This window comes from Botrytis sinoallii, assembly GCF_014898435.1.
Source record: "Botrytis sinoallii strain Bc 23 chromosome Unknown BSIN_004, whole genome shotgun sequence".
Taxonomy (NCBI): domain Eukaryota; kingdom Fungi; phylum Ascomycota; class Leotiomycetes; order Helotiales; family Sclerotiniaceae; genus Botrytis; species Botrytis sinoallii.
The window spans coordinates 229,599-251,398 of record NW_024066031.1 but is presented as its reverse complement, the minus strand read 5'-3'; the positions used below and the strand labels follow the sequence as shown (position 1 = coordinate 251,398).

Genomic DNA, 21,800 nt, shown 5'->3' with positions numbered 1-21,800 from the left:
AACAATTGTGTATATACGTGGAAAACTCCATCCAATCATTCAAACCATTAAAATCACACGCTTCAAATCGCAAAGAAATCTGCAACGTAACAGCTTTGTCAGGGCAAGCCAGGTGGTTGCTAGCAAAAAAGAGACTAGAAAATCCAAACGACAGTCCTATTTTCACGAGGAAGTTATTTACACCTGTAAACTACTGTTGCAACCCAATCTTTTAACTCGGCATTCTGCTAAAAATATTCATGTTTGTGATGAAGTTGATGATATTCATTGCAAAAAAGTCTTGGGACGATGAGATACTGATATCTAAATCATGGCGCAAACAGTGAGATTGAATCTTATAAAGATATTGAATGCTCACTACTATCATCTTATATGCTTAACAAAATTCAATAATCGATCATTCGCTATTTAATCAATTAATACATAAGTACCAAGTATGAGTATAAGAGCAATTGCATATTACATGGCTTCCTTGAGCCCGGCAAAGCCTGGTACCCTTTTTGTCTGCGACTCGCAAATCACGCACAATTGGTTAAGACAGTCAACAAAAAGAAACCCATTAAGCTTAAACTTCGCAACTAGCATCACGCGAGACACTCTTATCAGGCTGCTCCTAAGAATGAACTCGTGAAGTCTCCAGGCAACTTTGTCCCCAGTGACGGTAATATTAGTCTTAGTATGGGGCAACTTTCAAGCACAAGTATCTATTCCGAAGCATAGATTAGACTGTTCAGCCGGGAGGCCACGGATATTTGTAGTCCTCCGGAATTAGAAAGGCTAGAAACGGATCCTACAGTACCTGGCTTGTAAATTTATGGTATCAGATGAGGCCAAAACAAGCTGTCGATACCCGAAGACTTTGTAAACATCTTGAACACAGGTGTGTATAGGTTCCTATGGAATATATATCTCAACCCCGAAAATCAAGGGTAGATACATTTCCCACTAGTGTATGTAAGCAGGATTGATTGGCGTTCGGCATACCCCATATATAACACGTTGCGTGCTACGCGATTTCGAGAGCTTTAGCTCAACGAGCACTTGTCTCTTCACTTGTCAATTTTGATCTAAATTACATGCATTCAACTAAGACTTCTCGACTAAATGAGAAATCCCCAAATCATAAGATGGGGAAATTACCTATAGATAGGTAGCATACGCAGATGTCAAGGATTGATCTGTGTGCGCACAATGATCTGCTCAGTGGTAGATCAAAGGCGGTGTGCCAACATTGACTTCCTTCAATGCCGCTTTTGTGTAACAAAGAAATTATTGCAACTCATACCAAATCTATTACGGCGAAGAAGCAAAGCAGATCTAGAAGTGATATCTGAAAATCCGATACAACTCCTCTGGAGTGAGATCGGATAGTTGCTTTCGATTTAAGAATGGGCTAGTGCACATGGATCCCGAATGATAACACAAAGAAAACAAATTCATATTCAAGCGAGATAAAATGAAACCGTGGAAGGGTTTATAAAAGTATAAATGCATTGCTCGGGAAGTTATGAGCTCGAGAAGTGAATTTCTTAACTGAAACATCCAGTGCTATATCTAACATCGGACACATTCAGTCTCCTTGACACTTCTTCCTTGCTCAGCCCGATCAGTTTCATTTCTTCATTTGGAATCTGCAAGATCATCTCCCCGCTTGTAGTCTGCCAGATCATCTCCCCGCTTATAGTCTGCCAGATTGTCGCCGCGCTTGTAGTCCGCAACGTCGTCTCCTCTCTTATAGGGAGAATTAATCTCGGTTACTATCTTGAGTCTCAGAGTAGGTTTAAATTTTGAGTGGTTGATATGTACTTACAAATTGAACGTCCTGATGCATACCCAATGAAGGCGATGATGAACTTCAGGTAATGCATAGTGAGTAGTAGTCAGCTTGTGCTGTAGATTTGGGAGAAGCAAAGATGCCTAGGGATAAAAGCACTCTTGACCCCTCATTGCTACCTACAAAAAGGACTTAATGAATCTAGAACGGTGACTTGAACATTGTTGACTAAAATCAGCCTGCATAGTGCATGCACGAAGCCAGCCAAACTGATGAATTATCGGCGATCAAATCGCCTGGTATTATGATAAGCACTTTCTAGACCAGATTTACCTCGTAACATTATCAGGGTGCATAGACAAGTCATTGTGGTGCCGTTTTCTCTTACGATCCTGGATCGGGATCGGGGAAAGTAATTGTGTTTCCCTAGCGAGAAGCAGTGGGTCCCTTTTCTATGGTGTACTGTGTTCGGTTATCTTAAAAAGGAAGCTAGACTTGTTGTGGATATTACCTGGTAGCGGTTGCTTCCAGCCTGCTGTTCTAGGATGCCTGCTTCTACTTCCTACCTGGAGAGATAGTATGTATGGTTTGGAAATGCATCAATTTCACGTTCAATAAGCAAGGTATCATTATTTTCCTGGCCAGAGTTCCGGGTGAAAGGATAGAGGAACGAGAATGAGATCGACGATGGGCATGCGAAATGTACCCTCAGAATATTTTTCGTTATTTTTCTGGTGAACTGACGCTCCCGCGCAGGCAAGCAGACTTGAAACAGGAAATAACGAGACACTCCTGTTCTTACTACTTTCATTACCCTCAGAGTTCTGAACGTTCTGAACTAGATGCAAGAGTTGCTCTCAAAAGCATGACATTTTCACCCTTCGAGGACACAGCACGGGGGGACCTACAGAATCGTCGAGAAGAATTCGATGAAGAAGATGCTCATGTTTTGCAACCTCGACAAGGAGCACAAAAAAATGGACTGCGCAACATTAGTTTCATTCTTTTATTTATGTCTGTTCTCTTGAACATCAAATTGGAGTATCAAGTTTGGAACCTTAATCATCTAACCGCGAAGGAAAAGATAACTTATGGTACTGTTTTCAATATTCAAAAATCTTCGGATTACAAGACTCACTAACAGGGTCCGGCTTCCTAGCAAACCTCCCATGGGAAAGTAGCAAGCCCCTCGAAGAAAGCAGCGCATGGTCTGGCACGGACACTGCCACAGGTGTACTCTGGAACTCCATTATTCCTGACACTGGGATTGTAGCCCTTCATGATGAATGGACTTCTGCTCGAAAGCTACCCAAAGGGGTCCGCTTTCCTTGGGATGACTAAAAAAGCCTTTATATATTGCAGAGCTTCCACAATCTACACTGTATCGTACGCTAAGTCCCGTTCCTGCTTCCGATTTCAATATAAGTCTACTCTCTTCCTCTTCTCTTCCCTACCCAGAAATTGCTGAGACCCCAACCACAAGATGGCGCATCAAGGGGGCTTCTTTGTTAACGAAACTTATGATTACATCATTTGCGGGTTTGTCTTCTTCTCCCCCTTCTCAAACATTGATAAACAATTTGGCTAATTAATCGTACAGTGGCGGAACCTCCGGCTGTGTAATTGCTGGTCGAATTGCAGGTAATTCTGCTGCATTGATTCTCATTATTGAGGCCGGGCCTAGCAATGATTCATACCCTGCTACTGCAATCCCTGCTGCGTAAGAACAAAGTCTACATCTTTGATGTTTCTACATGTGACATAATCTGACTCACCCTCGTAGAGTTTCACAGATACTTGGGACTGAGGCCGACTGGAATATCAAGAGTGAGCCCTGCGAAGAGCTTGAAAATCGTCAGTTGCATCTTGCGAGGGGAAAGTAGGGGTTTTGAACACTCCAATTTTTGCTTCTGAGATCTAACTTTGGAGTAAAGGTTTCTCGGTGGAAGCAGCGGTTATAACGGCACACTGGCTATTCGCGGGAATCGACAAGATTACGATAATTGGGGTCTTGAAAGGTGGAGTGGGGATGAGATGTTTAAATACATGTCAAAGGTACGATATTATTAATCATTCATTGTAGTTTATTTATATGTGATTGAGAACTTCCTACACATTGATTGACCCGCCTTCCACACCGCCCCAAAATGGGCCGTCATGACTGGATATCATTAAAACCCACCTAGGCCGAAGCATTTCGCAATAAGTCATGGTTCGATGCCGAGAAAGATGCACATGGATACAATGGTCCTATCGTCACATCTCCCCATGACCCAGCACCAATTTCAAATCTTGTACTTGAATCATATCAATCAATGGGATTGCCCTTGATTCCAGATATGTTTAGTACCGGCAAAAGTGCTCATGGCTGCGGACATGCTGTTCGAACAGTCTCCCAAGGCACTCGTACTATGTCTACAGATTATATCACAAGTTCCACGGAAAATTCAGGTATAGCAATAAGAACAAACACTTAGATCGATCGCATTAGCCTTGAAAAGGATAAAGCTGGTGCGCTACGTGCTAATGGTGTCTTCCTGCAAGATACCACTGGCCAGAAATCTTTCGTAAAAGCTCGCAAAGAATTTATCATCTCAGCCGGAACATATGGAAGTCCAGCAATCCTTCTCCGATCTGGAATCGGTGCTAAACAAGAAGTTGAAAAGCTTGGAATCCAAAGCCAAGTTGATCTCCCAGGTGTTGCAAAGAATCTGATGGATCATTTGGTAAGCATACTTTTCTGATTCTTCGATATGTCCAGCGACGTTCACTTGTGAATAACTCGGGATACCTTTTCTTTCCTCGCAAGACTTGCTCTGTGTCTAATTCAAGACTAGGTTGTTCTTTCATTCTATGAAGTCCCCAAGCCAACCCTCACCAATGATCATCTCATTTGGCACCCCAGTGGAAAAGACAAATCGTTAGCTCAGTATAAAACCGACAAAACCGGATTTTTCTCTCAATTCCCATTTGGAACTTTTGCATTTGCTCGTCTAGACTCCAGATTAGCAGATTCCCACCTCTGGAACTCCGCTCCCCGCACCAAAGGTCTCGATCCAATGGGTCTCTCACCCACCCAGCCCCACGTCGAATTCTGGAACACAGAATGCTATAGTCCAAAATACATGTTCAGGGACTTCCCCCCAGATGGCAAGTACGCGTTTGCAATGGCTACGGAATTCTTCGCACCACGATCAAGAGGTGAAGTCAGTCACAAGTCAAGCGACCCTACGGAAAACCCTATCGTGAATCATCGGTATCTCGAAGATCCCTTGGATATGCTCGTATTCAGCGAAGGGTGTCGCATGGCGAATGAAATTGCAATGAAGGGGGCAGGGACAAAGGATATTGTGATTGGATCATGGCCACGTTCTAGAAATCATCACACGTTTACTACGCGAGAAGAATGGGTACCTATTATCAGATCCAATGCAGATACATGTAAGTCTCCTCTTTCCTAGAAGTCACTGTCTCGTTTGAACATCCCTCTGTCTCATCTGCATCACACATATTCTCAATCAGCTGACTCTACTTCCCATTCCTAGGCTATCATCCAGCCGGAACATGCAAGATGGGAAGACCAGACGATCCTCTGGCTGTACTTGACGAAAATCTCAAAGTGCGCGGGATCACCGGTCTTCGCGTCGCAGATGCAAGCGTGATGCCCTCTCTCATCGGAGGACATCCCCAAATGCCCGTTTACGGAATCGCCGAAAAAGCTGCGGATCTTATTATTTCTGAAAAGTGATTTATGCTTCACAGTGGGAGATTTCGGGACAGAATAACGAGCATGTCTTTAGTACACTCGTGGGTGAACGAACGGATAAGACATGACCAACACTGACTTAAGTTTAGCAATATCTCTTGGAATAGCAGTTTAAATAATTTGAGATTTGATAATAAAGTTATAGATTATGATATCAAACAATTGAGAAATCAATTTGCTATCAATTTTGAAAGTTGAGAAGTGCTTTGTTAGTTCATGTATTCATCGGCATGCCTGAAACTACTGCATTATATAACAATCTACAAAAAAACCATCGTTACTCTTTACACCCTCTCTCCTTCACATTTCACACTTCACACACCCTTTCCTCTCCTGCTCCCTCCCCCAACTCAAGATCGCCATACTTTCTACTTTCTACTTTCTTTTTTCTACTTAATACTCTTAAATATTTAAATCATCCGATAATAGAATTCCGAATTATTCCTCTCTCTCTCCCTCCCCCCCCCCCCCCCCCCCCCGAGTTCAAACTCCACATACATCTAGGTAGCTCATCCCATCTTATCTCATACCTCTTCCCAACCCAATCACATTACATAAATCACATCCATCACATCCATCACATCAATCACATCAAATATATCAAATACACATAAGATTACAATTCCCATTCTCCATCCCGCAAGAGCGCGCACGCGCTCCTCCCTCCATCTCATTCTCCGCACCAAACATGAACAATAACAACAACAACACCACGAAAACAATATGATAATACGATAAATACATACGTGCATACATAAATACATAAATACATACAGCAAGCAAGCAAGCAACAAATAACGTATAACGTGTAACAACCCAACAAGATAGCTAGCTAACCAAGCCCCATCTCATCCCCTCGGAGTAAATTTTTCCACAAAACCCCCCAAAAAACGCCCGGTTTCGCTTGCTTTCGTAGTGTAGTGCTTAGACTATGCATGTACATGCGAATATACAATTCCAAAGATGTGATGTGATGTGATGTGATATTCCTGCCACTCCCAAATATGAGTTTCCGTTCCATCCATCTATCTATCATTCATTCATTGATCCATTCCATTCATCATAAATGCCCCCTCAAAGAAACATATCAGCCACGGCCCGAAGTAAGTAAGTATTTCTATATTCTGTTTCCTTGCGATGCAAACCCACCAAGACTTCCATTGTTCAGCGCGTATCATTGGAGATTCCCGATTTGAAAGATTCCCACATCACGGGGCTCATGGATGGCGAGTTCCTAATTTCTCGGGCGTGGTGATATTTCGTCAGGTGCATTTATCCAATTATCGTGACATCCATTCCGTATCGCACGCCCGTCCATCAGGCTCCAAGCACAAAATAATAACATACAAAAATAGACAAAAAACGCCCGTAATGATCATAGCAAGGCTGTGTCAGAGCAGGAATGGATCCGTCCATCCACCTAAAATTTTGCCTAAAGATAGCCAGCCAACGCCTAAATGTGGGTAACATACAACATAAAAGTCGTCAAGTCATTAGCCGAGGCAAAACCCCTCTGGTATGAAATCAAGGACGAAAGCGGCTTGCACTCCTTTCCTGAATCTGCTGTTCTGTCGTAACGTATAATCGGTCTAGGTAAGACATAGCTTCTGCGTCCTTCAAAATTTTAGCTACCTGAATCCCGGCGGAAATTAGCTGGAGGATATTCCTATCATCCTTCAATGGGCGTGATTGATGCTTTGCAGCATGTCTCATTTCCAGGCTATTTTCCAAAATGGTAACAAATTGCTTTATCTGGCCGTTATATAATACCCGGGCGGGTATGCGCCTCTTGGTTGCGAGACGCTTAAGAAGGTACACCCACTCCGTCCATTCACGATCTTGGGGTCGTTCCACAGGTCGACAGCTGTCACTTAGAGGAATAGGAAACTGGTACTTGGCCACAAAGTCAAAAGCACACTGTGACAGACGGTCATTGACTCTATTTAGGACACTATCCTGTTCCTGTACCACAAGGTTTGTGGGAAGATGCGGCAAATCTCTCTCCTGCTGGGCAATGTATTCCGGGGGTGGTCGTTGTAAGAATTGATGCGGTCCATCAAATTCATCCCTATTAGATGGTCGTCTTTGAGAATGACCTTTCCCATCACTTCTTGCTTTTCCGGACGACCGATTGACGGAGTCTAGCGTGTAATCCGTTGGGCTGGGAGATGCCGCATAATCGTCCATATACGTCTCGGGCGAGACTCTGCCTTGAGGCTCCCAACTTGGACCTTGGCTTGTGTAAGAACCATAACTTGGTCCTGCGGTTCCATATACATTTGATGATGAACCAACGCTGTAAGCATTCGATCCATAAATTGAGTCCGGGCGGGCTAGAGGACTTGAGGTCATGGGTGCAGTGATAGGGTTGTAAGACGAGCCACTTAGATCCGGGGCATATGATGCGCTTCGAGGTTGATTTTCAGCTTCCTTGGTCCCGAACTTGGGATACATGCGTTCTTACCTGGTGTTTGGATAAAAGCCACCATCGAAACTCGCGCGGTTGCCGGTGGAATATGTGGTCCTTGCTGGTTAGCTCTCGATCATGTAAGTTTGCAAATTTGTCGCATACCTTCTCGACGAATCCGGAAGACTCGTAGGAATCGTACGACCATAACTAAATTCCGGTTGGATGTGAATACTTCTTCTGGATGCCATCATTTTGAGATATCAAGTTTTAATTCCAGGTCCAAATCCCAAGTCAAGAGGAAACTTGATACTTGTACGATACTATATGAAAAAGAAATGAGATGGAAATTAGAGATAGGTCCTTCTTTGTCGGATGACAATTAAATGCAAATGGCTCCAAAATTGGTATTGATAGATTGATTGTCCACGATTTAATTAATGGGTCCAGCAAGGATATCCAGATCCAGGAACAGGGGCGGTGAGTATGCCAGGTGATCCAAGGGTTTTGTAATTTTTGAAACAACAAAGCTTTTATGCTATCAATTGATCTGATCTGATGGGGGAAATGGAAGAAGAGGTAGGAGGGAACTGGATTGTTATATAGACAAAAATTCATGGTTTATACAGCTGAAGCTCACTCGAAGCTTTACCGTAAAGATTTGACATATCAAACAAGAAACTCCGAGACCCTCCAAGCACTGATAGGGCAATCAAGAAAAATACCTGGTAGAAATCAGGAAGCTATGACCTAGGATGAACAATGATCTGAACTGCATTGGGGGATTCTTGTGCTCCCAATAATCTTGAATTTTCGAATCTTTGAATCTTTGAGAAGCGTTGAGCATCTCTCGTCTGCCAGGAAAGCCAGTTTCCAGATGGAAGATGGGTGTTTTTGGCCCCCAAGAAGTGCATTGTCAAGAATTTGGTAAGGATGCTCCTTCAAAACAAAGTTACTCGGTGCTCAAAGATCGACGTCGCTCATTCTCTTTCCGCAAAGGCTACATTAGAAATCTTATCGCGAAATGCGACGCGACAAGCCAGAGAGCATTGGCAAGGACAGACCTCGGAGCCAGTGGGATGTTGTCCGCTGTGCTGTTCGGTATACGGAATACTTTGTGGCTGCATTAGGCATTATTGGGCAATTTATATCCTTTCTTGATCTCGAACAAGGTGTGACGAGAGCATAAAGTAAAATTATGAGTATGTAACAGATATACCTGGAAGAGAGCCAATACCGACACCAACCACCGATCTCAAGCGTGGCAAGCGCCAAAAAAAAGCAGATAGAAATTCGAATGGCATAAAAAGTATGGGGAGTTCGGAGAGTGGGTGGAAGATGGGACAAGGAAAGCCCTTGGTATGTATGGAGAAGAAGAGATCTCCGGGGCGGTGACGGGGCGTCTATCAACGATGGTATGATCGTATGAGGCTGTCTCGGCCCCCAAGGTTGACGAATGGTAAGGGAGAGGATGGAAACAATGGAATCCATCGTATCATTTGCATCACTTGTATTGGTATGGCTATTGATTGGTATTGCGAGTAGCTGCGGTACTAGGGAATGTGGTGTATTCTTCTCTGATTCGATATAAATCATATAATCGATATATACTCTCTTACCGAGTGGCTGGTTGGGCATAAACGCGTTAAAAAAAGCCCAATCAATGCATTACTGCCTGTTTGTAAAATATTAATATTGAAGCATAACAACCTTATTAAGGGCCCATACGAGAGGTCAGAGGTATTAATAGTCATTTTATACTTGATTTGCACTGAGACGGGGCGTAAAATAAGAAAACTTCGGATGATGTGTTGTAAATCTCGACCTTGACATATTAGACAGTGGCGAGATGCATGGAAAATCAATATGAGGATTGACTTTGCTATTTCCTATCCGAGTAATTGTGAGACCGTTGATGTAAGATTCCATTCATACCACCTTCTACAATGCGATACCAAGCACCAAGCACCAAGCATTCAGGGGCGTACTATTTTTGACATGCAATTGAGTTTCATGAAGAATCCCGTGGGGTGCTGAGGGGTACTTGGGTACTTTGTAGGTACGTCAACGTGATTTTGATATTTTGATAACAACTCAACTGGGCAAAGTCAATGTTCAAATGTACAAAGTACACAAAGTATACGATGGGATTTGAAATATGCTCGTATGTTAAACGTCAAGGAGGATGAGCAAGGAGTTTCCTTTTGGCCTGAGAGTATCATACGATGCTGAGCTCCAGTTTTCCTTCTAGAAGGGAAAAAGAGACAAATGATGTTTCTAGTGCTTTACGAGGGAAGTACTGCAATGAGTGATGATATACTTGATGACTTTCTCACTAAAAACACACCTTGTCGCCCGAATTACACCTCGTTGACTGTTCTAATTTCACACCCTCAGAGTACCAACAAGCACCCCAAGTACCTAATAAGTACCGGTACTTGTCATCAACTACCAGTATGAGCATTCCAAAAAAGATGATAAATACTAATTAATGCTTCCAACCTTCTAAACCTTCTAGTGCTTTACATTCACATCTCCGAAATCTCCAAGACAATCCTGGGGGTCATGAAAGTCGATGTGTTAATTGATTTTGATGTCAAATTGCTTGTCGCTTAATAAACAACAACGATTCTCCTGGAAACTTTCCTGAAAATTCATATACATTGCAAAGGCATTGCGATACTGTCATACTTGATGATGATAATGTGAAATGTCTACCAATCTACCCTTCTCCTAGTCAGAACTTCAATACCGGGATGATCTAGAAGATCCTGAGTCTTGCCAGTTACCTCTATCTAGCACGTATTTGGTGTGCCAATAATCCTGTCACGGTTCATCCATCATTTCTAAAGATATACGTGGCACGAATTTCATCCTCCTTACTCAACGAAACTTGTCGATCAACTGCCGGAACCTACTACCTTCGTATGTTGAACAACAGAGAAAACCTAAACTCGACATCTTTCTTGTACGATTGATCGACGTTGGGAGCAATTGCGCGACATCGCATTTACAATGATCGGCTAGCTTCCCATCATTTCACTGTGGCGAATGTGACCTCGGCATTCGTATTTGGATAGTTGTCATCGACCTAGAGCGGCGAAATCCCAGTATTATGCTCACCAATGCTGCAACCGCTTCATTTCAACAAGGGGTCTTCTCGTACTAACTGCATCAAATTACATTTCAAGGCTACCTGCGTTGAACTACCTAGACGACACGCAATCGAGTAGCTTCACCGCAACCAACATCCGATGTCTAGAATCCCAATCAAAACGGTCAATCGGTCAATCTGATCGTCCATAAATTATAATACCTAGAATTGAGTAGTATGTCTCTCAGCAGGGAGGAATTGAGAAAAGAAGCCGTTGCATTCTGTCAGGCATTCGTCGACGGAATCTCGCCTGACATTATCCTTTCTTCACACTTCTCTTCATCACCTCGAATCACAGAACATGGTCCTGAGAATTCAGAACTTCCATTTCTAGGTAAAACATTCTCGGGTCGTAAATGCGACTCCTCTGATAATCAAACATGCGACGATTACTTCAACATCCTATCTCGAACCCTTCAGTTTCAACCCTCACCATCTACATTTCCCTCACCGCAGTCTTTCATTGTCGATGAGACGTGTGAGCTTCAGGGGAAGAAAGGTGTCGTTAGTGTTGTCGGAAGTGCCACTTTCAAAAGTTTGACGACGGGAAAGAGTTGGGATGAACAATTTATATATCGATTGAGTGAATTTGATGAGGAGGGCAAGATTGGTCATTGGGAGATTTGGGCTGATACTCTGTCTGCTTGGAATGCTGTTCACAGTTGAATTCATGATAGATTCCACGCCATGGACTTTATGAATAGTAACCTAAAAAACAGTATCTTTTGTCGTTTTGTCGAATCAGCGATGACAAGTGACACATTTGGCACTTCCGACAAACTAGTGGTGTCAAATCAGCATACTACTTGCTAGTCTATATTCCACACTCAATTCATCGTAGTTCGGTCAATTGAGTCAATGGCCACCTCCCATCGATAATGATTCATTAATCAAACACCGAATTTTATACCTTCACGAGAAAAAACTCGTCCAGGGCAGCTTATTACATAGACGTTAAGCCAAAAGTCTTTTTTCTTTCATTTCTGTACCCCAATAGCCTTTTGTTCGTGTGAATAAAGTTTCCTCGTGGGTTCACACATTTTTCCAAGCAAACCTGGTGTGCGTAATATTTTTTACATGAAGTATTTTAGATTTTAAAAGTTGTCGATGTTCCCTCATTGGGTATCTTTCTCAATTCCTTCACCTGCTCTCTCCTAAAGGTTTCTGAAATAATGAAATTCTTCACATGTTCTAAAGAAATCGGACTTGAAAAGTTGAGACTTGATCAGAGGAAATCTGATACGGGAAATGATCGTTTTGCGTTTATAGAATCACAGCTACATCACAGGCTGCGGTGGAAGGCAGGATTCAAGCCCTACTTAGTGCCAGTTTATCTGTACTCATGCCACCGTATTAAGAGAGACATGAGATTCATCCAAAGAAACAGTTTATATCCAGCCCCAACTTTTTCCATGTTTTGCTTGGTAAACTTGAGAAGATGTTATGAGACACTAGATGGCATGATTATTTACGTTATATACCATGAAGATGACATTGCCACGGATTCTTCGCAACATTATTGAGAGGGAGGAATAAGATTTATCTGAGTATCTCAACTTCTGCTTGTTTGTCGCGGTCACATACATGTATTTCGGGTGTGATTGTGAGGAGGCATAAGCTGCTCGTTCCGTAGCATCTCCATGGAGTGCAGCTTCGTCGCGATTTGGGAATGCTGTATTTGGAGCAGAAATCAAAAGAATCCAATAAAAATCAACAGTATGCCCAATACCGCTAAACTTCACCTTCAATCCCAGAAACTCAAGCAGATATTCAACATTCTCATGGAGAAATAATGAGAATTATTACCTACTAGCCTCTCTTCACAAAGCCATGATTATCTCAACTCCTATATGCTACATATGTAGTAAAGTAAGTACAGAGTCGATACTAGAACTCAACATCAACTATCCTGTTATAAGAGCTGGATCCATATCATACTCATAAGTTGGTCCTCTCGATGTTATGAGGGTTTCAACTAGCTAATTATAGATCTAGAAGACGTTGTTCTCTAGGGTAGAGCAAAACTGGTTGCTGGAAATAGAATCTTATATGGAGTGGGTAGTTGGTTAGATATTGGATATTAGATATTAGATACTAAATATTGATGGAATTTTATCTGTTAAGTGATATATTATAAATGGGATGGATGGATGGATGAGATGGATGAGTCTTATAGATAAATCTTACCCGCGCTTGCAAATCAGCATGAGAATTAGGTAGGTATTGGATTAGAAGGAAATGGGTTTAATTGTGAGCTTATCATCTCATCTCATCTCATCTCATCTCATCTTCTCCTGCCAGAATTTTATGGACTGGGTACCTGTTCGTTTATTTGTATAAAGAGACTGATTATAGTAAGTATATCGATAAGTTGAGCTTTCTGATATTCGTTTAGAGAGATATATTCATATATTCTAGGTATTTGGAATGAGAATTATTGTTATTGTTATGCGTGGAGATGAATTATGAGAGGAATTTGAAGATATGTTTTGTTAAATGTGTAGGTATTGAGTTGTTAGGCTGGTGGGTAGGTGGGTGGGTAATGATTAGTTCGTGGAAATTGGTATTCTGTTTTCTTCTTGGGGATGGAGATTTGGATTTAGATGAGTACCGAAGTATTCAATCATGTAAGTATCTAGGTAGGAGGTTGGTTGGTAGGTAGGTAGTTGAACTCCGCAATGGAATTTATATACCTACCCGTGGACCTATCAATAAGATTTTTACTTCTAACAAATTATATTCTTTAGTACCTAGGTACTCGGAGGAGAACTATTGCGATAACATTCCGATACCTAGGTAGATAGATGTAGAAGGTTCGGTTAATGCATATATGAATGAGTACATCCATCTTCGTTTTTCCATGTGAGTGAGGATGTTTGGAAACACTGTAATGTTATTAAAATTTGAAGAGAGATTATGGTTTCAAGAGAGATTATCGATATGATAGTAAGCTAACTTGGCTGCTGTATATTGTTTTATCTTGATCTAGAGGTGGGTGGTATGTGATTGAATCGTATAGTTTTGGGTAGTTGTTATTAAATCATGAGATGGGTTTACGTACCTACCTTTGTTATATAATGGAAAAGATATGCTTTAGTCGATGCTAAAGTTATTGCAAATGCATGAATATCAATCTTCCCATCGAGTAAACTCATTCAATCCACTACAGAGTTCAAACAATTAAAGTGCGTGGACTATCTCTATCTCGGTACGTCACAATATTTCAGAAATTCATGTTTTTGGTTACATAGTTATTAACACTGTATGCCCAGATTGATCTCTTCCGATTCCTCTTTCAACCATAGCTTAAATCATCTCTTTCATTACAGCATACTACATGCCTTGAAGTCATCGATGAAGGAATCTAGGAGGCGGAATAATTTTGCTGATAAAAGGCAATCATGCAAACCACAATTTTCTCGCCGGTTTGCTGAAAGAAAAATCTCGATTTTCCATCTACCTATCTATTAATACACATACACATACACATACTCAACTATTCCCAGCAGCACCTTCATCACTATCCATCCCTTTCTTCCGACGAAAGATTCGCTTCAAAAACGTGAATCTTTTCTTCGATTTCCTCCTTTTACTACTCTTGTTAAGAATCTCATTTTCCTCTTCCTCCTCCTCCTCTTCGTCCTTTTCTTCATCATCTACTCCCGTACCCCCACCATCAGTCCTAGACGTAGACACAGCTTCCCGTAAAGTCCTTTTCGTTATCTCAGACTCTCCTTCTCCCTCCTGCTCCACCCTTAAATCCAAAGAATTACTCAATCCATCTTCTTCATCCTCGCTCGGAGACCCTACACTACAGTAAAAAGCCGCGTCTGAGCCGGAACTATGTTCGCTAGGGGTTTGAGACGCAGAGTCAGAGTTTAGTTCTGCGGGGCTTGGAGCTGTGGAACTGGGATTGTGGGGAGGGGAGTTTAGAGATGGTGGAGGTGGATTGAATGACCTGTTTTTGTTTTTCTCGAGTGGGTGGAATTCTTTTTCGAGATGAGGAGGTGAGGGTTCTCCCGCGGAATTTATGGTGTTTTCTGTGGGATTTGATGGCTCGCTTCCAGTATTAGAAGTACAAGATGAGACAAGGGGAGTTTGCTGCACATTTCCATCGTTTATGATATTGGATATTGGTGAAAGAATCTTGTTGGATGAGTCGATTGCTTTTAGATTACTGAGGGGCGATAGAGGAGATCTTTCAGTATCCAGATATTTGGGTGCGTCGGTGCGATCTTCCATGCTGAGCTGCTGAGAAGAGCGTTCACACTGATAGATAGATTGTTGGGGGTGATGTAAACCTGATCACTAGAGTTGATGGCGACTCGATTTGAAATATGAAGGCTGTCGATACTAGATGAGTTGACTTTTTGGCTTTTTGTAAGATTTGGAAAGGAGGGGTAGATTGATTTTGGTATTTTATGTGATCGGTTGCTGAGGATTGCTACTCAGGTTACTTGTGATCACAAAGTTACAGTTGACTTGTATGAATATTCTGACAGTTTGACAATTTAGTTGTTTGTTAACCTTGCTTGAGCTATGTAGTCATACCACTTCTTCTATTTCTTTTGGTGAATTTCATTATTCCGGATTTTATCACACCTTAGAGTAGACCAGTAAAGATGAATCCAGACCGAGAGACTTGGTGAATCTGGCAAGTCTTTTGATGGATTTTATTGATTATCTAGAAGGGACTGCTGTTTTGAATGGAGGGAGGAAGCACTTCCGGGTTACTTCAAACTACTATTATATGGAAAAAGATTATAGAGAGTGTGTATGAAAGGCCGGAGTTCTATTTAAGTAAGAAGACTAATAGAAAGAATGAAGATTGTACCACTGAGAGAGAAACTCCTGAGTCTTGTCGATAGATGATCCCCATTACCACGACACAAAAGGGGGATAGTCTACTATACGTACGTGATGAACAAGAGATCCTATGCTTGGAATTTAACCTTCAGTAGAACTTGAACATAGAATAAACATACAAAGAGTATAAAACTAAGAAGGAAGCAATCACTACAGATTAATGACAATGACAAGAGTTCACTCTTTTCGCTTGGTGTCAAATAATTACACAACGAGTGCAGTGATTGAAAAGCAAACACTCAAGCCTTAATCAGTAAATCTGTAGATATTGATAGTCCCCTTTGTGTGAGTCTTATATGACTCAATATATAGAGAAAAAGCTCTGGGAGCTACGGGATCTGTAGAGGACAGGAGTATCAATGATAATTCTGACCTTCTGAACAATCATGAAGACTCATCGAAGTATTTGAAGACAACTGTCCTTGGTGCTTACTCCTGACCTCACTTCAAAAAAAGGGTATGAATAGGGCAAATACCAACCGCACACGGGAAAAAAGAAATATGAAGTGTGATATGATCATGCTTGAACAGGAAAGCAATTGCTGTGCAAAATGAAATACCTTTTCTCTATCTAGTAACAAGCACATCCAAATTTAAAGAGATATAGTCAGACTTCGACAGCAACTCCTCTGAGAATAGATCCCAATAAAGCAGGCAAAATTTAGGAAGCTAGAATGAGAAATTGTCGTTGGCGAGCTTTCAATCTTTAATTCTGGCATCTTGTAAGATTTCCAAGGGGGATTGTCTAAAACAGAAAATTGAGAAGAACAGCTCTGGGGAGCTAATTGATATCACTAGGTTTAATTTGCAAAACATTTGCATAGTATCCTACAACTGATCGATGAAAGAAAGAAAAATACAAATATAAATGTAACAGAATCATCTTATACTATTTGGAAATATCTATGAGTACCTATCTATCTAACACAACAGACCTCAACGAACTTTCATGCGTGACGTTGTTACAGCACAACCACTCACGCACAAGCCCCGCAGTCGGACTAAAATTAATCCGTCCGCCCATAACTCCGCGTCCCATCAAATCCATCTCCAGCTCTCCATCTCCTCTCCAACCCCAACTCCCCGCATCCCCAAACACAACATGCCCGACGACTACTCCTTCACCGGCGGGGGTTTAAAACTCAAAGGCGCCTCCACCGGCGCCGGCATCACCAAAAAGAAAAAGAAGAAGAAGGTCGCTCCCCCGACGACTTCAACATCTCCATCTTCATCCACCACTACCACACTCCAAAAAGCCTTACAAGACGAAGATGCTGCGAAGCCCACTTCCGAAGAAACAGAAATGAGCGAAGAACAATTGAAATCTCTTGATCCCCGCGACGCATCTGGGAAAACCGCATCGGAGCGCGCGCATGAGGAGATGAGGAGGAGGAGGGTATGTTATTACTTATTTTTATACATTTCTACTTTTCATTCACATTCACATTCACATCACCATCTGTATTCCCCCATATCCCAATCCCACAGAGCTCCATATTCAAAACCCCCCTCCTTCAAGCAATACACTAACCCCCCTCCCCACAGCTCAACGACCGCCTCAAGCGCGAAGGCGTCAAAACCCACAAAGAGCGCGTCGAAGAACTAAACAGATATCTCAGCACCCTAAGTGAACATCACGATATGCCCAAGATTGGACCCGGATAATGCGTTCTTTGTCTTCAAAACATATACACATACATACACCACTTGCGAATTTTGGATCGCGAAGGAAGAAAGGAAAGAAGTAAGGGGAGATCTTTGGAGTTTCACGGAGTTTCATGAGAGATCTCATTATCAGAGACTACACGATTTTATTTGACTTTACATTTCTCGACATTATTACATTTTAATCTCCCTCCAAACTCGCAAACATCACATCGAAAACGGAATCAGATGCAAGCCAACCTACCTACCTACCTCATTTTCTGGACCCACGAATCCAATTCCAATGTTCAATATATTGTTCCAATAATCGATCACATGGCACAACCAGAAATGATAGATAGACCGCACGAGAGAGCGAGATACGCATATACTCCAATTAATGAGAGATTATAAATCAGAACATTTCAAAATTTCTACAAGCTAAAACGATTCCGTTACGAGGAGATCTGCTTCAATTTTCACTGCACGATCAAGTCGCCCTTGTGATCACATCAGCCATAGCATTAGTGAGACGGGAAACATTCCCCAGTGAAGCATTTTTACCAAAGGAAGGCTTAGGGTCCTAGAAATTGACTTCCCATGAAGAAGAATCAAGATGAGCAATGAAGACGAAACCAAAATACCGAAACTATCAAATAACTCTGAACTTCTGTCCTATTAGGAGAAATGCTGCAACGAACAATCTAAAAGTCTCTGAGCAAGAGAAAACATAAAAGTTCACGAATACTCTTTTACTTCTTCACATTTAACAACCAATTCTCAAACACAAGAAAGCACCAGTGATGTGTTTGTAATTGTGTGTATTTTCATATTTCTCCACAAGCCCTTATCACGTTATTTCACCATTTCCACCGTATTAACCATAATGCATTTCGTCCACCCTTACTATCAATAGATATCCCCACGACTTCCTCATGCAATGTATAATAACCATGTTTGATCCTTAACCAATTTCTCCCAGCAATTATGCGAAGCAAAGCACATATCCCGTGATGGGCTATTCCAATCTATGCGCCAATCCAAAGTCCGTTTCTAAAAGAGTGATGATAAATTCGTGTCAAGTCATTACGATCGATCGTAAGAATGAGAGACTGATAGTTAAATAAAACTTGTGACCGTAAAAACCCGACACCGACGCTATGCAAATGTGTAAATATCAAAAGAGTTCTGGTTCGATTTCTTGTATTCGTCCCAACTACTTGGCTTATAATGCACCAACAACCACCATTCCGACGGCACCGAGAATCATGTTGATTCCCAAGTTATTCTTTCCAGCACTGTTGGTTTGCAATGATGCACTTCCAGTAGAGGTCTTGGAAGAACTAGCGGGAGATCCAGTAACTACAGCAGGCACGACAGTGACAGATGTGACTGTTGATAGGGATCCATTGGGTAATGTCGTGGTAAAAACTCTGGTAGAAGTACTGCTAGTTGTTCTTTTGCTGGTCGCTTCAGCGGCTTGTGTAGTAGTATCGTCTGAAGGAGCTGTGGATTCGGCCATGTTAGTAGATGTTGAAGTTACAGCCACAATAGAAGAAGAATCAGTAGCAAGAGAGCTCGCAGAATTAGTCAATGTAGACAAAACACTATCACTGGAAGCCTCTGTAGTAGAACTTGAGGTAGCAGCAGAGGTAGTAGCTCCAGAGGCAGTGGCCTGAGAAGTGGATACTCTGGTAGAAATGGAGGCCTCACTTGTAGAAGTTCCTGTAGTCACGGGGACGGAGGTAGTGGTACCTGAAGATGTTTCAGTAGTTTGAGGGGCGGAAGTGGAAGCTTCTGTTGTAGATGTAGCCACTTGAGAAGTCGCAGAGCTTTGAGATTGAGATTGAGATTGGGATTGAGATTGAGCACTAGTGGTAGAAGTCGATCCTGAATCCGAGTATAAGTTTAAGCCAGAAACTGATAAAGAAAAAACATTGCTCGGAAGGTTGACCAAAGAATTAGAGATTGATGTTGTGGAGCTACCCTGAGATCCAATGGAAGTGGAAATAGGCAACGGCAACGGCAATACAAGAGAAACATCATCATGTCCTACCAAACTAGAAGTGGACTCCGAAGTCAAGGATGCGCCATGGTTTCCAGAAATAGAACCAGGACCAGACACGGGGATCGATGAAGGGGGATGATATCCAACAGAAGTGGAATCAAAAACAGGCACTCCTGTAGAAGAATATCCAAGAGAAGTAGAACTAGAAATTATAACATTAAGAAGCACGGGAAGACCTCCCAGGGATATCGTTGAACTTGCAGATATGGAAATCGCAGACGATACCGTGGAACTAGACTCCAAAGACATCGACGTAACAGGATGCGAGCCTGTAGTCGAGGTCGAGGAGTCGTGAGGTATCTTGGTAGGCAAAAAAGCAGGAAAAGTAGAATTCACAAAAAAGAAGACGGGCAATGCAAAAGTAGAAGTAGAAGTAGAAGAAAAAGAACGCGAGGTCGACCCGATTTTGAACATACCCGAATTTGTAGATGCCGCAGATGTTGGTGTACTTGTTGTCACCGGTACCACTGCAGTTGTGGTAGTTCCATCGCTTGTAATAACCTGAGTCGATGATGCGGTGGTTGGTGCAGTAGTGGGAGCTGTAGTGGGAGCTGTAGTTGGAGCAGTTGTTGGAGCAGTTGTTGGAGCAGTTGTTGGTGCCGTGGTTGGTGCCGTGGTTGGAGTCGCAGTTGAAGCTGGAGCTGTGGTGGTGGGCGAGGTAGTTGCAGGTGTTGTCACCGAAGTAGGGGTCGTTGCCACAGATGTAGTAGAGGCCACTGTGGAAGATGGAGTAGCTGGAGCCGAAGTTGTGGCAGGTGAAGTCGTGGCCGATTCGGAAGTAACGACAGTATTCGAAGTAGCAGCCGATGTTGTACTTGGAGCCGGAGTAGCTGTCGAGTTTGATCCAACTTGTCTCTTAGCCAATTCAATCATAGCATTTGCCTTTGCCGCCTCAACCAATGCATGTGCGACTGCCGGTTCCTGTCTGTAAACAGCTGCCAAAGCATCCTTGTCATCTTCATAAACGCCATGTTGATATTTCTCCGTCATATGTTGGTGAAGCACATCATGTAACATGGCAGGTTCAACAGTATCCAGCAATTCTCTAAAGGCTTGTTGATCTTCCATACAAGGAGGTGATACATTTCTTGGATTTCGGTTCGTGGTAGCGGCAGAAACGATGGTGATAGTGAGGAGGGAAAAGACCATAAGAGTCAATAAGAATTGTCGAATTGAAGGCATATTTTCCGACTTTCGAGGTTTATTCGCTTCGATATCTTGTTTCTCGCTGATATAGGAATCGGTCTCTGACATCAAAGGACTATTGACACTTGAATCGAGCCTTTGCTCGAGATCTTGGATCTTTTGTTCATTAGCTGTTGAAGTCATAATTGCTCAACTCTCAAGGTATTCCAGACAGAAGAACAATTTTCAAGGATTATATTAGGGGTTTGAACGAATGTCAATGCAATGCAGCTGTAAAATAGGTGCAGTAGTGAGCTGTGATGCCACTTAAAGGTAAAACGAACGAAGAGAGATCAAGAAACGAGAAACGAAGGATGATGATGGATGAATTGTCAGACAATTGAATGTATGACAAGTTTTATTATGAGGGGACAATTTAGCAATTGATTTGTTATTAGAGAGGAAGAGAGAGGATGGGAGTTTTGTTTGAAACAAGAGAGACAGAAAAGGTTTTAGCTTTTTTTCTCATTCAGGACATCACTTGCCCTTTATGTTGTGGCTGGGTATAAACCAAGGTAGCTAGCTAGCTAGCTATCAATTACCATGAGTCTGGTACGATGTCCTCAGGACTAGATTGTTATTGCGGAGAAAGGAAGGAAAGACTGGGCAAGAAACACATGGGGGGGGAGAGGGAAGTGGGAAATGGTTCGAAATGTTTTGGAAGGGACGAGCCAGTAGATTCAACAGTGCTGCGGTTTGCGATAATGAGTGGTGCTTAGATGTGCTAAAAGGTGCTAAGATACTAAGAAGATACTAATAAGAAGGAGCTGTAAGAACTTCGGGTGGATTGATGGAGAAAGAAAAAAAAGGAAACAAGCATTATTTTAGGGAGTGATACAGCGCAAGGGTATAGGGTAATATCAGGGTATTAAGGGTAAATGCTGAAAAAAAAAGGCAGCATTTATCAAAGCGACCACTTCGCGAACAAGGAACTGT

At 42.2% G+C, this 21,800-nt stretch overlaps 7 protein-coding genes across 7 annotated transcripts; 3 read left to right on the top strand and 4 right to left on the bottom strand.

The window, feature by feature from the left end:
* Positions 1-1,620: 1,620 nt before the first annotated feature.
* On the bottom strand, positions 1,621-1,868 carry EAF02_002620 (uncharacterized protein; the record flags this gene model as incomplete). Its single annotated transcript, XM_038898668.1, has 2 exons — positions 1,621-1,757; positions 1,811-1,868. The coding sequence occupies 2 exons, from the start codon at positions 1,866-1,868 to the stop codon at positions 1,621-1,623; spliced, it is 195 nt and encodes a 64-aa protein (XP_038760956.1).
* Positions 1,869-3,257: 1,389 nt separating this feature from the next.
* On the top strand, positions 3,258-5,522 carry EAF02_002619 (uncharacterized protein; the record flags this gene model as incomplete). The annotated part of the gene is made up of 8 exons (XM_038898667.1): positions 3,258-3,313; positions 3,375-3,494; positions 3,558-3,653; positions 3,709-3,829; positions 3,961-4,225; positions 4,283-4,500; positions 4,612-5,215; positions 5,320-5,522. 8 exons carry the CDS (start codon positions 3,258-3,260, stop codon positions 5,520-5,522), a joined length of 1,683 nt encoding a protein of 560 aa, XP_038760955.1.
* Positions 5,523-7,064: 1,542 nt separating this feature from the next.
* On the bottom strand, positions 7,065-8,201 carry EAF02_002618 (uncharacterized protein; the record flags this gene model as incomplete). The annotated part of the gene is made up of 3 exons (XM_038898666.1): positions 7,065-7,947; positions 8,005-8,064; positions 8,113-8,201. 3 exons carry the CDS (start codon positions 8,199-8,201, stop codon positions 7,065-7,067), a joined length of 1,032 nt encoding a protein of 343 aa, XP_038760954.1.
* Positions 8,202-11,278: 3,077 nt separating this feature from the next.
* Positions 11,279-11,767, top strand: EAF02_002617 (uncharacterized protein; the record flags this gene model as incomplete). The annotated part of the gene is made up of 1 exon (XM_038898665.1): positions 11,279-11,767. The coding sequence occupies one exon, from the start codon at positions 11,279-11,281 to the stop codon at positions 11,765-11,767; it is 489 nt and encodes a 162-aa protein (XP_038760953.1).
* Positions 11,768-14,593: 2,826 nt separating this feature from the next.
* On the bottom strand, positions 14,594-15,343 carry EAF02_002616 (uncharacterized protein; the record flags this gene model as incomplete). The annotated part of the gene is made up of 1 exon (XM_038898664.1): positions 14,594-15,343. The coding sequence occupies one exon, from the start codon at positions 15,341-15,343 to the stop codon at positions 14,594-14,596; it is 750 nt and encodes a 249-aa protein (XP_038760952.1).
* A 1,726-nt stretch (positions 15,344-17,069) lies between these two features.
* EAF02_002615 (uncharacterized protein) lies at positions 17,070-17,632 on the top strand (the record flags this gene model as incomplete). The annotated part of the gene is made up of 2 exons (XM_038898663.1): positions 17,070-17,363; positions 17,513-17,632. The coding sequence occupies 2 exons, from the start codon at positions 17,070-17,072 to the stop codon at positions 17,630-17,632; spliced, it is 414 nt and encodes a 137-aa protein (XP_038760951.1).
* Positions 17,633-18,836: 1,204 nt separating this feature from the next.
* EAF02_002614 (uncharacterized protein) lies at positions 18,837-21,008 on the bottom strand (the record flags this gene model as incomplete). Its single annotated transcript, XM_038898662.1, has 1 exon — positions 18,837-21,008. One exon carries the CDS (start codon positions 21,006-21,008, stop codon positions 18,837-18,839), a length of 2,172 nt encoding a protein of 723 aa, XP_038760950.1.
* Between the last annotated feature and the right edge of the window lie 792 nt (positions 21,009-21,800).